The 13,041-nt window shown below is 41.2% G+C and overlaps 1 protein-coding gene across 1 annotated transcript in view; it reads left to right on the top strand.

Moving 5' to 3' along the window:
* Positions 1-13,041, top strand: part of NFIA (nuclear factor I A) — a gene marked incomplete at its 5' end in the record, with an annotated part of 353,459 nt that overhangs the window by 308,420 nt on the left and 31,998 nt on the right. The window contains one exon of the mRNA XM_084266547.1: positions 10,378-10,556. Coding sequence (XP_084122673.1) covers positions 10,378-10,556 — 179 coding nt within the window. The remainder of the gene's footprint in view (positions 1-10,377; positions 10,557-13,041) is intronic.

Raw genomic sequence — 13,041 nt, 5'->3', positions numbered from 1 at the left:
GCTGGCGCATGGATGCCAATGCTTCAGTGACTCCTCAGTAGTTCCAACAGATGGTGGTAAGATCCAAGTTTCTTTGGTGATAAGCTAGCAAAGTGATTCATGGAGCCTCACTTGATGATGGCAGTTTTTTGGGCATGACTCTATGAATGCACCATATGTCTTCTCTGGACCAGTGTGGTTAGGATTCAGTGTCTGGCAGATGGTAAATTGATCACCTATAGGGTGGCTTTAGCATCGCTATCAGTTTTAGAATTTGTTTCAAAGCATTGAAAATTCAAGCAGTTAGATCTCTATCTCCTACACAGCATACTTTTGTTACCTGCAAGTTAGATTGTGTGGTGGTTAGTGTATCTTACCACAGTACTCTGGGATTGCAAAGCCATCATGTATTGCTGGCATCTTACAGAGTTTCCCAGACATTAGCCCACATGAACTCTTTACCAGACAGTGAAGGATTCAAATACTATGGGTGTCAGTATTTACATAAGTGGTTCTAGGCTTCCATGTATCACTACTTACACTCTAGTGACTTGATATTTGGAGCTGGGCTGAAATGTTAAATTGACCACGATCTTGTAAACCTCGGATATACGGCTGCCTGGGCTGCAGAGCATTCAAGCATTTCCACCAAGTATGACAGCATAGATCCTGCAAGTCAAAAAGCAGGGGAGGAAAGGCAAGGCAAGGGGAAAAGTATAAAGAATGAGATGGTGTGTTAGGAAGATAAATTAAGGAGAAACTCAATTACAAGAAAGAAGAAATACAATGCAAAGATAAGAGCCCAAGGAAGTGGATGTGTGAGCAGAAAGAGAAGAAGGGATGAAAGTCAACTAGTGGCGTGGTTCCTGTTGTACTCATTTCCTCCACTGAGATTTTTGTTAGGACAAGGCCCACCAGGAAAACTCCACAAGATAGTGCTCTCTGTTCATGCCAAAGTGGCAAAAACTATGTCATATATCTGGGAAGACGTAGAGTCCTTCTCTAGCCGCATTCTCCACAGGGTCACCAAAATCCTTGTGCCTGATAGCTGTCCTGTCAGCCAGCTTTAGGTGAACCAAGTGATGCTTCCTGCTAACTCACTCTAGAGCCACAAAGTGTAAAAGGGTGTTTAGTAATATCCTATTCCATAGGCTGCACCTCGATGGTGGCAGAGTCACGTAACCTTCCACTTCCCTCTGAACTTTGACAAAACCAAAGCAGGGCAAGTTCCTTCCCATACTGCAGCTCAGGGGATGGAAATAATCAAGACAGCCAAAGGAGGAGAGCTCTGCACCACGAGGGCAAGAACATTGAGTAGAAAGGATAACTAACCTAAAACTGACCATCAGATGAGCATCGCTTTCGCGGAGGGACGCTCCAGTGTGCGATGTCGGGGTAGCTGACTCTGCAGGTGAAAACTCTGATTTTCTCTGCTCACTTTGAGATAATACGATGCTGAAGGAAAAGCCGTTTCCTAACAGATGGCCTCAAGGTCAAGGTTTAGTAATTACTGGATACCCTACCCAAACTGCCACCTACTCCCATATCCCAGGCAGGGAGGGCAGAGAGGAAGGCTTGCAAACGGTTAAAGCTTCAGCTAAACAAAAGTCAGGAACCGTGTAATTAAAACTCTACCTTTGTTGTATTGTAAAGAGTTAGCCTGTGACATAGGAAATATTTAAAGGAGCAGGCTGTTCAGCTAATTTGTGTGTGAGTGAACTGCTTAGACAGTCCTATCCTAAATTAACTGTAAGGCCACCCACTGAGATTGCCTCATAAAGGGCCATGATTGCTCAGCTTCGTTTTGTATAACCGTTCAATAATTACTAGATAAATGCATAACTAAAAGCTCTATTACACTAATAATTTGTACTGAGATAGATGTGTGGGACACCATGCTGGGTTAATTTGTCATCCCTGCAGCAAACTTCTAAAGAGGGCTCTTTTGCGGAGGAATTGTGTTAATATGTTGCTCCAGTGAGGACATGTTAGAGCAACAAGATGACTTGGTCGCTTAATCTCCTAAAGAGGCAAAATGCCTGGAGGGCATGTGCCAGAAAGAAGAATGGGGGGTGATTAACACAGTGGACCCAGATTTAAACTCATCCTGACAAAAGGAGCTGATCTAACTGAGCAAAAGAATGAAAAAAAAAAAAGCAAGTGTTAAAAATACTAATAGGATTTCATGCATCCCTAAAAAATAATATAAAAATAAAGTGCTGCAGGACCAAAGTATTTTACCCATCCTTTTACTGACTCTGTGTTCAGTTCCTTTGCTCCCTCTGATGTAGCTGCAAAGTTAAACTACATGCTTTAAACAGTGCAGTGAACTCTAATACTTTTATCTCTGCTTTATGCTGAATTCTGCTAGCTTCAGACACACGCAAAAAGCACATTATTGCTTTAAATATGGAACCCATGTTTAAGCATCAGAGCTCGGGATTTTCAACCTCCTCTATTGACAGAACCATAAATCATGTTAAAGTTAAGTGAATTACTGTAGCGTGGAACTATAGCCTTAACAATGTTTATGTAGTATCAGCTTACCATCTACAGAATGAAAGGGGAAAAAAACACTGATATTAGAAATGGGAATGTGGAGTCCTATTAACTTAACAGCAATATATCACTCCAAAGTCACAGATTCCATTACCATGCCCTTTTTAGTATCAAAGCAGAATTATATCATCACACACATAAAGGTTGTGGTTTTTAAGAGAATTTACATTTCTATTGTAAACTTATCAACTGCATTTCATTATAAGGAAGACATGATATATTCTCCTAGCAGTAGTTTTTATCTTATATATGGGAATACATCATGTGTATTAAAAACAATAATAATATGCAAAAGTTGCCAGCATTTGATGTGAAATAGGAATTCAACATATAGGTTAAATTAGGGGGGTTTTGACCTTTAGCTATGGCCTTGGAATGGGGCAGCAGTTTCTATAGGTTTGCTTTTTATTTTTCCACCTATGTAATCGGTTCAATAGTATTCTGATCTCTCAGAGGCGTAGTGATTTTGACATGTTTTAAAACAATCTGCTGAAAATAGCTAACTTAACTGGCCCCCTGCCTATGCCAGAATCTAGAACCAGTACTCAGTTCAGCTCTACAGGTTTTCAGAAGCAGCCTGTACTACTCACAGCCCCAAGTACACCAGTAAACCCCTGTGCCTAAATGCAGCTTCAAGTATATTCTGCTTTTTCTCCGTGAGCCCTGGCAAAATATCCTTCTGCCTCCCACTTGCTCCTGCAAAATCTCTTACAGAAAGAGTGTTTTTGAACAAAGGGTCCAGGGGCCTTATGGTGCTCAGGTTTTCAGAGCAGGAGAAAGGGGCTGGTAACCAGCCCAACGTGGAGATACCACGGGTCTGGTTTTTCAGCTGACCACCTGCATTTGATTTCTGGAGCTGAGAGATGGATATTCTGCAGTTTGCTCCTTTTTGGTGTCCATGGGCAGGAAGAGACCATCCATACATCATAATTAGGGTATTTCTAGTGCATTGGTCAGCTGTTTATATTGTATTTTGAATGTTTCACCTGTGTTCACCTACATAATGTGGAAGTATCAGTGATTTTACCCATGCCATAGAGGAAGGCTTGGGTTTGTTCTCCTGCCCCATGATTTCCCAGCCTTGACACTTGAAATAGGAATGCAAGGCAGGATCAGTTGGAATTTAGCTCACCTGACAGATGAACTAAACAGCCCCTTTGCACCATTATGGGACTTAGACAGTAGTTATGTTTTCCACTGCTCTGAAATCCCTTCAAAGGGCCGGTCCTAGGACTGCTCAGCCCTACCCTTGGCAGCTCAGTATTTAAGTAGAGGCATGTCCTTGCTAACCTGAGTGAGATTGCTCTACATTTACCATCCTAAAGTCAGTTCCTAACAGGCAGTAAGAAAAATTGGGACTTTCACAAACCTTTGAAAGAGTTACGGGGACGCAAGTCCCATTGAAATTCAAAAAGCAGTTAATGAATTCTCTCAGGACCTCTGCAAATCCCAGCCCAAGTTTCTTAATTATTTTTTTCTTGTTTGGGTAACTGCTTTCATCACAAAAATCTGTGGGCTTAAACCTATTGTTTTAGGCTTCTATTCTTTACCTCTTGTATTGTATTATACACAGAAGTGTAAGTTCCTTTCAACAAATTTGGATTATTGCCAGATCTCCTTATTAAAAAGTCACTCTTCATATTTCCGATAAACACAGCTGTTTCATGGTGTTTGAAAGCATTTCACATCAGCCAGCATGGTGGCTTAGCCAATTAGTACTCTAATATGGTCAATTTTCAGAATAAGTACCTTTGGGGTACAAAGGGTGGGATACATCTTGCATAATTTGAATTGGTGCTTGCATCACTTAAATGGTAGGAGAAGTGCTTTCGGCATGCAGGGAGTTAAAGCAACTTAGAAGCCCAAAGTGGAAATATCTAGCAGAACAAACTGTTCTATAACATTTCCAGGGAAATGACTTTTAAAAAACACTTTCTTAATTGTAATGAAGCCAATTATAATAGCCTCAAAAACAAGCTGATAAAAATGATCCTGTTTCATTAGGATTATAATGTTACTATTTCTAGGAAGATTGATCAATGTTTAATGAGCTATTAATAAATGCAATTATCACTTTATAGAGGAGGTGTCTGAGCGTTGTACCCCGGTGAAGCCAATCCACCTTGGTCTTGGTCTGATGGACTAGCCCGTTGCTTCCCCAGACCACAACTTTTCTGAACAGGTGACTAGTGTAGGGTGGTAGCCAGCTTTTCCTGAGTGGGAGAAGAGCAACATTAAATGACCCCCTCAAAGACTTCAGACAACTTTGTGAAGAAAGAAAATTCATCCAGTCATCTGGACTTGAAGGCATTGGCTAGGCTTTTTGGAAGAGGAGCTGGAAGGTGAATGGATCACTACCTCTCCCCCATTTGGTGGGCTGTGCTGGTGGAGAAATCTGTCTGAGCACCACAGGTGCGACCTTGAAGACCCTTCACCAGATGAGTGACCATGAAGACCCTTTTCCAGATGAGAGAGCACTCTCTCCCAGCGCTCCCTGGGAGAAAGGATCCCATGCATCTTTAGTAGAACTCCTTTATTGCAGGAGAAGGGCCTGAGAAGGGTACCAAATACTTGGAGAAAACTATGACTTGTTCCAAATTGACTGATTCTTTATTATCTGATCATTCAGTTGAACAGAACACACAGTTTTTGCTCTTCATTTTCGTTAGGTACGTGAAGTGCTAAACTAATCAATGAATGCAATTTATTAGTTAGTTAGTTATTGGCTACACCAAGTCAAGAAGGGAAGGGGCAGGACTGGACTGTGTCATCAGCTGTTTGAATTCAGCTTTCTGAAAAATCCACTTGCTTCTGTGCTGCCCAGCACCACGACCTCCTAAACCCCTAAAAACTCCAGAGTAGTGCACAACGTCTGTGCTGTGTAATTACTTGGCCCTATAGCAGGAGCTTTAAAATACTGGTCACCATACCTTATCATCTCATTTTCAATAAAAAGCCTGGGATGTTTCAGATGGACTTCAATGGAATTACAATCATGTGTGCTTTGAAATATTTATGCTTGCCTTGAGATGGAGGGATAACTCCTGCCTCTAATCCCCCCACACACAAATAGCAGATTTAATAATGCCGGATAGTCCCAACTCCTCCCTACCTACAGCAGGTAGAAATGAAGTTCTGTTCTGGAATACACACATTTTCCTGGGTTGTAGAACTTATATTTTATGTCATTTAGTGAGGTCACTAATAAAATATAAATGTCACAGGCTGAAAGACGCCAAGAGAAATATTGTTTGGCAGCCTGGAGCTGCTTAGGGATACATAAATAATAAGTCAATAAGTAAATAAATAATAGACAAAGACCTGTTTTATCTTCCATTTGAAGATCTCAAAGAATTTACAATCGCTGGTTGAGACTTGTAATATCCCATCAGAAGCCATAAGTAGTAATAGCCCCTTCTTACACACAGGGGAACTTGCAGTGCTGGAGGCATGTTTTTCAGAAGCAATGACTTAATGATTTTTATTAAGTGTTTCTGAAAATCATGGCTGTGGGAGCTTGTCCATGGTATGGTCACTTGCCCCTTTTAGAGGCAAACAGGGAGAATAGCAACCTGGTGGACTACCTCACGTATTTTGACTGACTAAAGATATTTGTGAGGATCCATATATTTTGAAACAGATTTATGTTCTGTACTCAGAACTTGTTTGAAAGGACTTTTTTGCATACACTGGAGTTGGTCACCACAACACAGCTATCAGAGTAATGGTCTGTGTCTGGGCCAGCAGTTTGTAGACTTAAGCATCACTTACAGTGTTCATCAGTTTAATAGCAGTATAGTCTTCCTCTGATCAGACAGCCCTTTCTTTTGCCACTTGAGAAATTTGGTATGTCCCAGAGACTGCAAAACCAAACCTTATGGAGATCCTTACTCCACTCATTACTTCTTACGCTAATCCACCTACCCCCCTGCACCCATGGTACAGACTGAGGACTGATGCCTACTGAGTCTTGTCTCCTTCCCTCAGTCTGTCCTGCAATCAGCAGAAAGCCCAACTGAGGAGTTGGCCCAGACTCCAAAGAGTCTTTCTCCTTCTTGTGGCACTTTACCTTCCTGAATGATGGTGGATCATTTCTGCATTCATCTTCCTTCTCCCTCTCTCTTTGGGAAGATCACCAACAAATGCTTTCCACTGTTCTCTACCCTGATGTGCTGAGGAGGTCAAGGCAACAAAGACCCAGTACTTCCATGCCTACGAGTATTTCTGACAACCATAACACATCTTTCATACAGCAGATCAGATTACTAAATGAAGAGTTGCATCTTGTAAAAGCCAAGAACAGTGTGGTCTCAAGCCTAGCTTTGAATTTCCACATTACCTCAGTACAACTTTTTATTCCTTCTTGTTCAGTGGGAATAGCATTTCTATCTCCAGTTCACCCAGTGGAAGAACAGGAATGAATTTGTTACCAGATGTGTACAAAGGACAGTGCAGTTGTGTAACAATTTCAGATGGTCCTAAAAGACCTGGTGCTAATTTTTGTTTCATATAAATGTTTAAAAAAAATCCCTCAATCTGTTTTTCTTACTTAATTAGATATTTCCCACATAAATTTTCATTTCTCACTTTTATCTTCATCCTTCATCTTTCATTTGGCATAGAAGAAGAGGGGGAACTGTAAAAGGAGATGTGAAGGAAGTGAGGAAGAATATGGTTTATATCAAAAAAAGGACAGAAACATTGTATGCATATGAAAATATTGTTGCAGTCACCAAATGATTACCACCAACTTTTGATGAACAAATATTCATGGCAAAATATTTTGACAAGCTCTAAAATGACTGTTGCTGATAAATCCATCCTCCTAAAGTGGTGATGACGTAAGTGTCATTAAAGCAGTTACACCTCAGGGGCTGGTGCAGGTGAGATCAGAGGCTGGTGCTTTGGGTGGAATTCACCTCACCGAAGGTGCGTGGGTAGACTGGAGGTATCTACCTTGGAGCTAGTGAGCTGGTCAGCATGGTCAGTGAAGTCTCATCAAAGGCAGTGGTCTGCTTTTGGATGAGGTGAACAGCTTCTTGGACACCATTAGATCTGTTGAGTTCTCCATTGATTTCTAAGATAATTAGCTCCACAGTAGACAGTCCCATTTACTAAGGTGAATCCCACATTGTCTCTGCCTTTAATAACACACTTCAAAGATACAGCCTCTCCCAGGAGTTTGGGGACAGGAAAAAGCCCTCATTTCTTCCTTTGAAGGTTTGGGTTCTTTATCTGAAGAGTTTTCCAATATATTATAATTTAAGAATGCAAACTCGGAACAAAACTATTTGTCCTGAAAGTGAGTAAGAAATAATTAACCAGGTTTGTAAAAAAAAAAAAAGCCAACATGAGATAAGTCCAGATGTGCAGACAGGTTGAACAGGCTGGGCACACAGGTGTTTGCCTTGGCCGTGGAATAACTGTCAACATTTCCATAACAAGGAGTGTGGGATCTGTTGCTTCTTGTTTCCTTTTCCAGCGTTGCAGAGCTGGCGTGGCCCTGGAAAGACATTGTTTCCCAGTTCGGCCCACACGCCGCAATCTCTAGCTGTTGTAAGATGGGTCTAGCCCCTGCTTTCAGGAGAGTTTCTCTGGATGCATGACTGCTTTGATCAGAGGTGGTTGAAGGCTGTGTAGTGCCTTCTGGTTCCTCATCTCGTTTGCTTTCAGTGGTGTTCTCCTGTTTAGTACCAGGCATTTAGGATGCGTTGTATATATTTTAAAGAGTATTTAGGGGAGGAGACTTGTAGGGTTAACAAGGTTTCAGGGGGACTTTTCATGGCAAGAATGAGAGCTTCATATTCATCACATATCAGCACCCCAGGCATGAGCACAGCTCTTTTCGTTGGTGGTGTCAGAGCAATCATTCCTACGCAGTCGGGGAGAGGGAAGTACAGAGAAGTGCTGCCCAGCCAACCCCTAATGAATGTTTAGAGGATAATGCAGTAGGCTTCCTCGCTGCTGTCTCTGAGTTCATGTTTTACCCACATCTTCAGGCTCCAAGTTTGCTAATGGTTACGAAAAAAAATTTATTAATAAAGTGTCATGTTATTAAACTGGTGATGAACAAGAGTAAGAAGCAGAATTCAGCTTTTATTCAACCCAGGGTTTTTCATAACATTCCTCATGAAATGAGTGTTTGCTCGTTTGTATTTGATTTTAGTTAACTTTCATGCATCTCTCCAATTTTTTTCCAAAAGTGCCAAAGGCTTTTTCCTCCCTCCTCCCCCCCCACTTGTATATTTAACTTACTTCAAAGCCAGCCCATGAGTTTCTCTAGGATATTACCTCCCTTGCACAGCCTTTATCTAATCGGTTATGTGTGGTGTACCAGTGCGGTATGTGCACATGGACACCCTTGAAAGATTACCAGGGTAGCATGCCAAGGGAGCAGCAGGGATGTAACGATGACTGACTGGTGAGAAATAAACTATGATTTACAGATGAGCCTGTGCACAAGCAGATCCATTGGCCACTCTAAAGGAAAAGGGAATTCGCCTTTTAGAGGGGAAAGGCAGGATTTGCAGCGCTGTGAACGGCAGCAGTTGCTACCTGGTGGTGGCAACTCAGGGTGGAAAACTCTGTTAGCTGAAGGAGCTGGGCTGGTTCAGCCTGGAGAAGAGAAGGCTGTGGGGGGACCTTACTGCAGCCTTCCAGTCCCTGAAGGGAGCAGAGAAACAGGAGGGGAATCTGCTTGTTAAAAGGGTAGACAATGGCAGGATAGGGGGATGGATTAAAGCTAAAGGAAGGAAGGTTTAAATCAGATATTAGGGGGAAGTCTTTTACTGAGAGAGTGGTGGGAGGCTGGAAGGGGCTGCCCAGAGAGGGGGTGGGTGCTCCATCCCTGGAGGTGTTCACGGCCAGGTTGGCTGGGGCCCTGGGCAACCTTGTGTAGCTCCAGGCCTGGAGGTTGGTGTCCCTGCCTGTGGCAGGGGGTTGGAGCTCTGTGATCCTTGGGGCCCCTTCCAACCCAGACCATTCTATGATTCTAACAGGGGTCCAACTCAAGATATCTTCAAGGCCAAGGAATGGGGCAGAGGTGTCATATAACATAGGAGAGCATAAAGCTCTTCAGCCACACTTGTAGTTCTGCGGAAATCAGCTGAGGGTGAAACCCGTCGCTGCCAGTGGGCTTGTGTACATTACACCTTTACACCTTCACTGTAGTACATTTTCCAGCTGGCTTGTTGGCCCATAAATTCACCAAATTAAACTTCATCCCTGAACGCAAGCTGGAGGCTTGCTGAAGATTTGAGCCTAACATTATTCAGGAGAAATGTAAATGTAATTTTCAAAACGATCTCGCCACTTTGTGCATGTTCATTAGATGAAAACACGTTACTTAAAATAAATGTTCCTAAACTGAGGTGGAAAAAAACCCACTCCAACAACAGGAAGTGTTAGACCATCTTTAAATTATCAACCATTTAAAGTACAATATAAAATGGATTCAGATGTGCAAATCCCAAGTCATATGAAATGTCAATTAAATCAACCCTTATCTCCAAAATACATTTTTTTTATTGCCTGATTGATTAGGACTGCTCTTAAGGTGATGAATAGTTTTCACTCTCATAAAGGACTGCTGATTCCTTTATACGTGTCCACTAAAAACACAGAAAACCCTTTACAATGTCTGGCTCCATGTGCTTCCAGGATCTAGATATGAAGTGAGTGTAGGACACAATGTGGTCTAATATATATTAATTGTGAAGATCAGTTGTATAAACAAGACTGTACCTTTAAAAAGACTAAAAGTACAACTACAGTAGATTTCAACTGTTTTATTTTCCAAAGGCAAAACTCTATATAACTTCTTTGTTTTCTTTCCTATAGCAAGTCCACATGCAACACCATCGACTCTTCATTTTCCAACATCACCCATTATTCAACAGCCTGGGCCATACTTCTCACACCCAGCAATCCGCTATCATCCTCAGGAGACTCTGAAAGAGTTTGTCCAACTTGTCTGCCCCGACGCTGGTCAGCAGGCTGGACAGGTGGGGTTCCTAAATGTAAGGAAGCCGTTTTTATTTCTTCAGAAGTGTTTTTTTTGTCCTGTGTAAAATTAACCATGGGATGATGGGGTTATTTTAACAGCATGTTGCATACAGGAACACACCTTGGATAGTTGTGGAAGGGAAAATGAAGAAATCAATAAAAAACGCTGCTACTGCAAAAATATTTAATAGAACAACAACAAAAAAAAAAAACCCTCCCCAAAAAAATCCACTTGACCACATTGTGGTGATATTAACTTAAGCTGTCGGAGAACCCGGTGCTACAGTGACCTTTTGGGTCCCTCCACAAATGACTTTGCTGCATGTGTTGTAACCCTGGAGGAACTAGGGTTAACAAAATATGAAGGCAGAATAATTTTTATTAATTATTTTTGAAGTTCAGGGGAGAGTTGGGGGGGGGAAGGAGCAGGAAAAGGGAGGGTGAGAAACAGATGTTTCAGATCAGCTAAGTTCATTAAAAAAAAAAAAAATACTGCCTTATAGCACTTTAGATCAAGTTGACCAGTACTTGAACTCGAGATGTTAAAAGTACAGTTTATTATGGTTTGTTATTTCTGTAAGCAGTTATCTTTTCCCCTTATCTCTATGAAAAATTAAGCAGAGTTCCAAAGCTTCAAATAACCATTTTCATTTTTTTTAATCAAATAAAGTGAATCATCCTGCTATTATTGAAATAGCATTCCAGTCAAATACAGAATTTATAAATTTTATGTAAATCAAATCTAAAACAATGCTCTGAATATTTCATGAAATGTAATGCATGTAACTTTTTCCAGCCAATGAAGTAATAACTGGCAAAATTACTGTTTCTCTCCTGACATACATACGATTGAAAGTGTTAATGAGAATTAGTTTAATTATTAGCATCTAATTTATTACACTTATTTAATAAGCTATATTGTTCTCAGTGCTTTCCTTTCCCTAGCAGAAAAAACTGACTCTACTTATTCCAGCCAGTACCGGCTTTGAATAATGTCTGCAATATGTTAGCAGATACATTTATGTCTAGACAACAAATCAATATAGTGCTTTTCTTTTTCCTTGAGTATTCATTTGCTTAATTTATCCCAAACCATTCAGCATTATGAACTGTTAGCACGCTCACAATGAACATACAGCAGGGGTCTTCTTGGCAGGAAAGGGACCTAATTGTGAGACAAGATAGTGTTTGAGAGATGTCACTAATATATTAGTTTATTAAAGGTACTGGATGTTGGAAAAATAAATAACCCTGAAGGATTGCTTCTTTCTGCAGACACTAGTAACTGCAGTCTTTGAAGTCGGTGGGAGTGCTGCTAAGTTAAATGCAGATGAATTTGAGTCTTATTTATGCCCTGAACCATTTGTGCTCCAGCACAAGCGTGATTTGCACCGACGTGACTTTCAGGCCTTTTGTCAGTGCCAAAGCAGGTGAAAGGAAAAGAAGGTCCCCAGCGTTTGGCAGTATGAGGGTTTTGTCCCCAGTAATTCAGGCTAATGGAAACCCTAACAGGAATTAAAATATTATTTTCTTTAGCAGTACTTAGAATATGGATCTGTGTTTAAAGCTGAGCTTTTATCATCAATGGAAAAGCCAATGCTCAGTGCCAGAAGAACTGCAGTGAGATCAATTTGTAGAGTGCTGTCAAAAGTGATCTCATCATTTTTGTCACTAAAATGGAACACCTGATTCGCAGGCTGTCCTACTTCTCTTTATAATGGCATTTGGCATCTATCTGTATGGTTTTTCAAGTGTCCAGGCTGTGTTACATTTAAAATGTAAACTTAGCAAGTTGGGGGAAGGGAAGGCTTTTTTTTTTAAAGCCTGATTCTTGTTTTTGGGATACTTGAAAACACTTTCATTTACGGACAGGTTTTTCTGGTGATTAATGGAAAGGTGACACTTGTAGAGCTGGGCCCTTCTACCTGCCAGTGACCACATCCCAGGCTAAAGGGAGGTTGTTGGGCTTGGGGTTTTTTCTCCCCCAGCGTGTAAAATGAAGCAGTTCTGAGTTCAGTCATTTCTCCATGCAATCCTAATGGCAACTAAACTGTGAGCTACGCTCCTGCTAACTCAAAAGAGATGTGGGAGAGCAGTTACTTCAATGTATACTCCTCCATTTCCCTGTAATAAGATATCAGCATGACTTTTAAGACCACCAAAAATGCTTGTTTTTTTCTCTTAATGAGCAGTATCTTTAAGAAATTTACACTCAGGTCCTAGGCACTGATATCCTAAGGGTGTAACAAAGGCACAAAACGGGGGGATTTCAGGGCTCAAAAATGCTGCTTCAACTCTCACTGAGTGTGAATTAGTGGCTACAGGAAATATGGAGAGTAGGTGAATTTAATCCAGGGCAGTTCAGACCAGCTGCTAATAGGAGAAATGTTTAAAAGTGAGAATTTCCCAAGTTTCACAAGGTTCATGGGGTTTGAGACAAAGTTATTGGAGGTCTATGGAGAATTAGACCCAGCACTTTCTTTGCCACCTCTCAAGTAA

The sequence above is a fragment of the Gallinula chloropus genome, assembly GCF_964237585.1.
Source record: "Gallinula chloropus genome assembly, chromosome: 6".
Taxonomy (NCBI): Eukaryota; Metazoa; Chordata; class Aves; order Gruiformes; family Rallidae; genus Gallinula; species Gallinula chloropus.
This window is presented reverse-complemented; position numbering and strand designations above follow the sequence as displayed.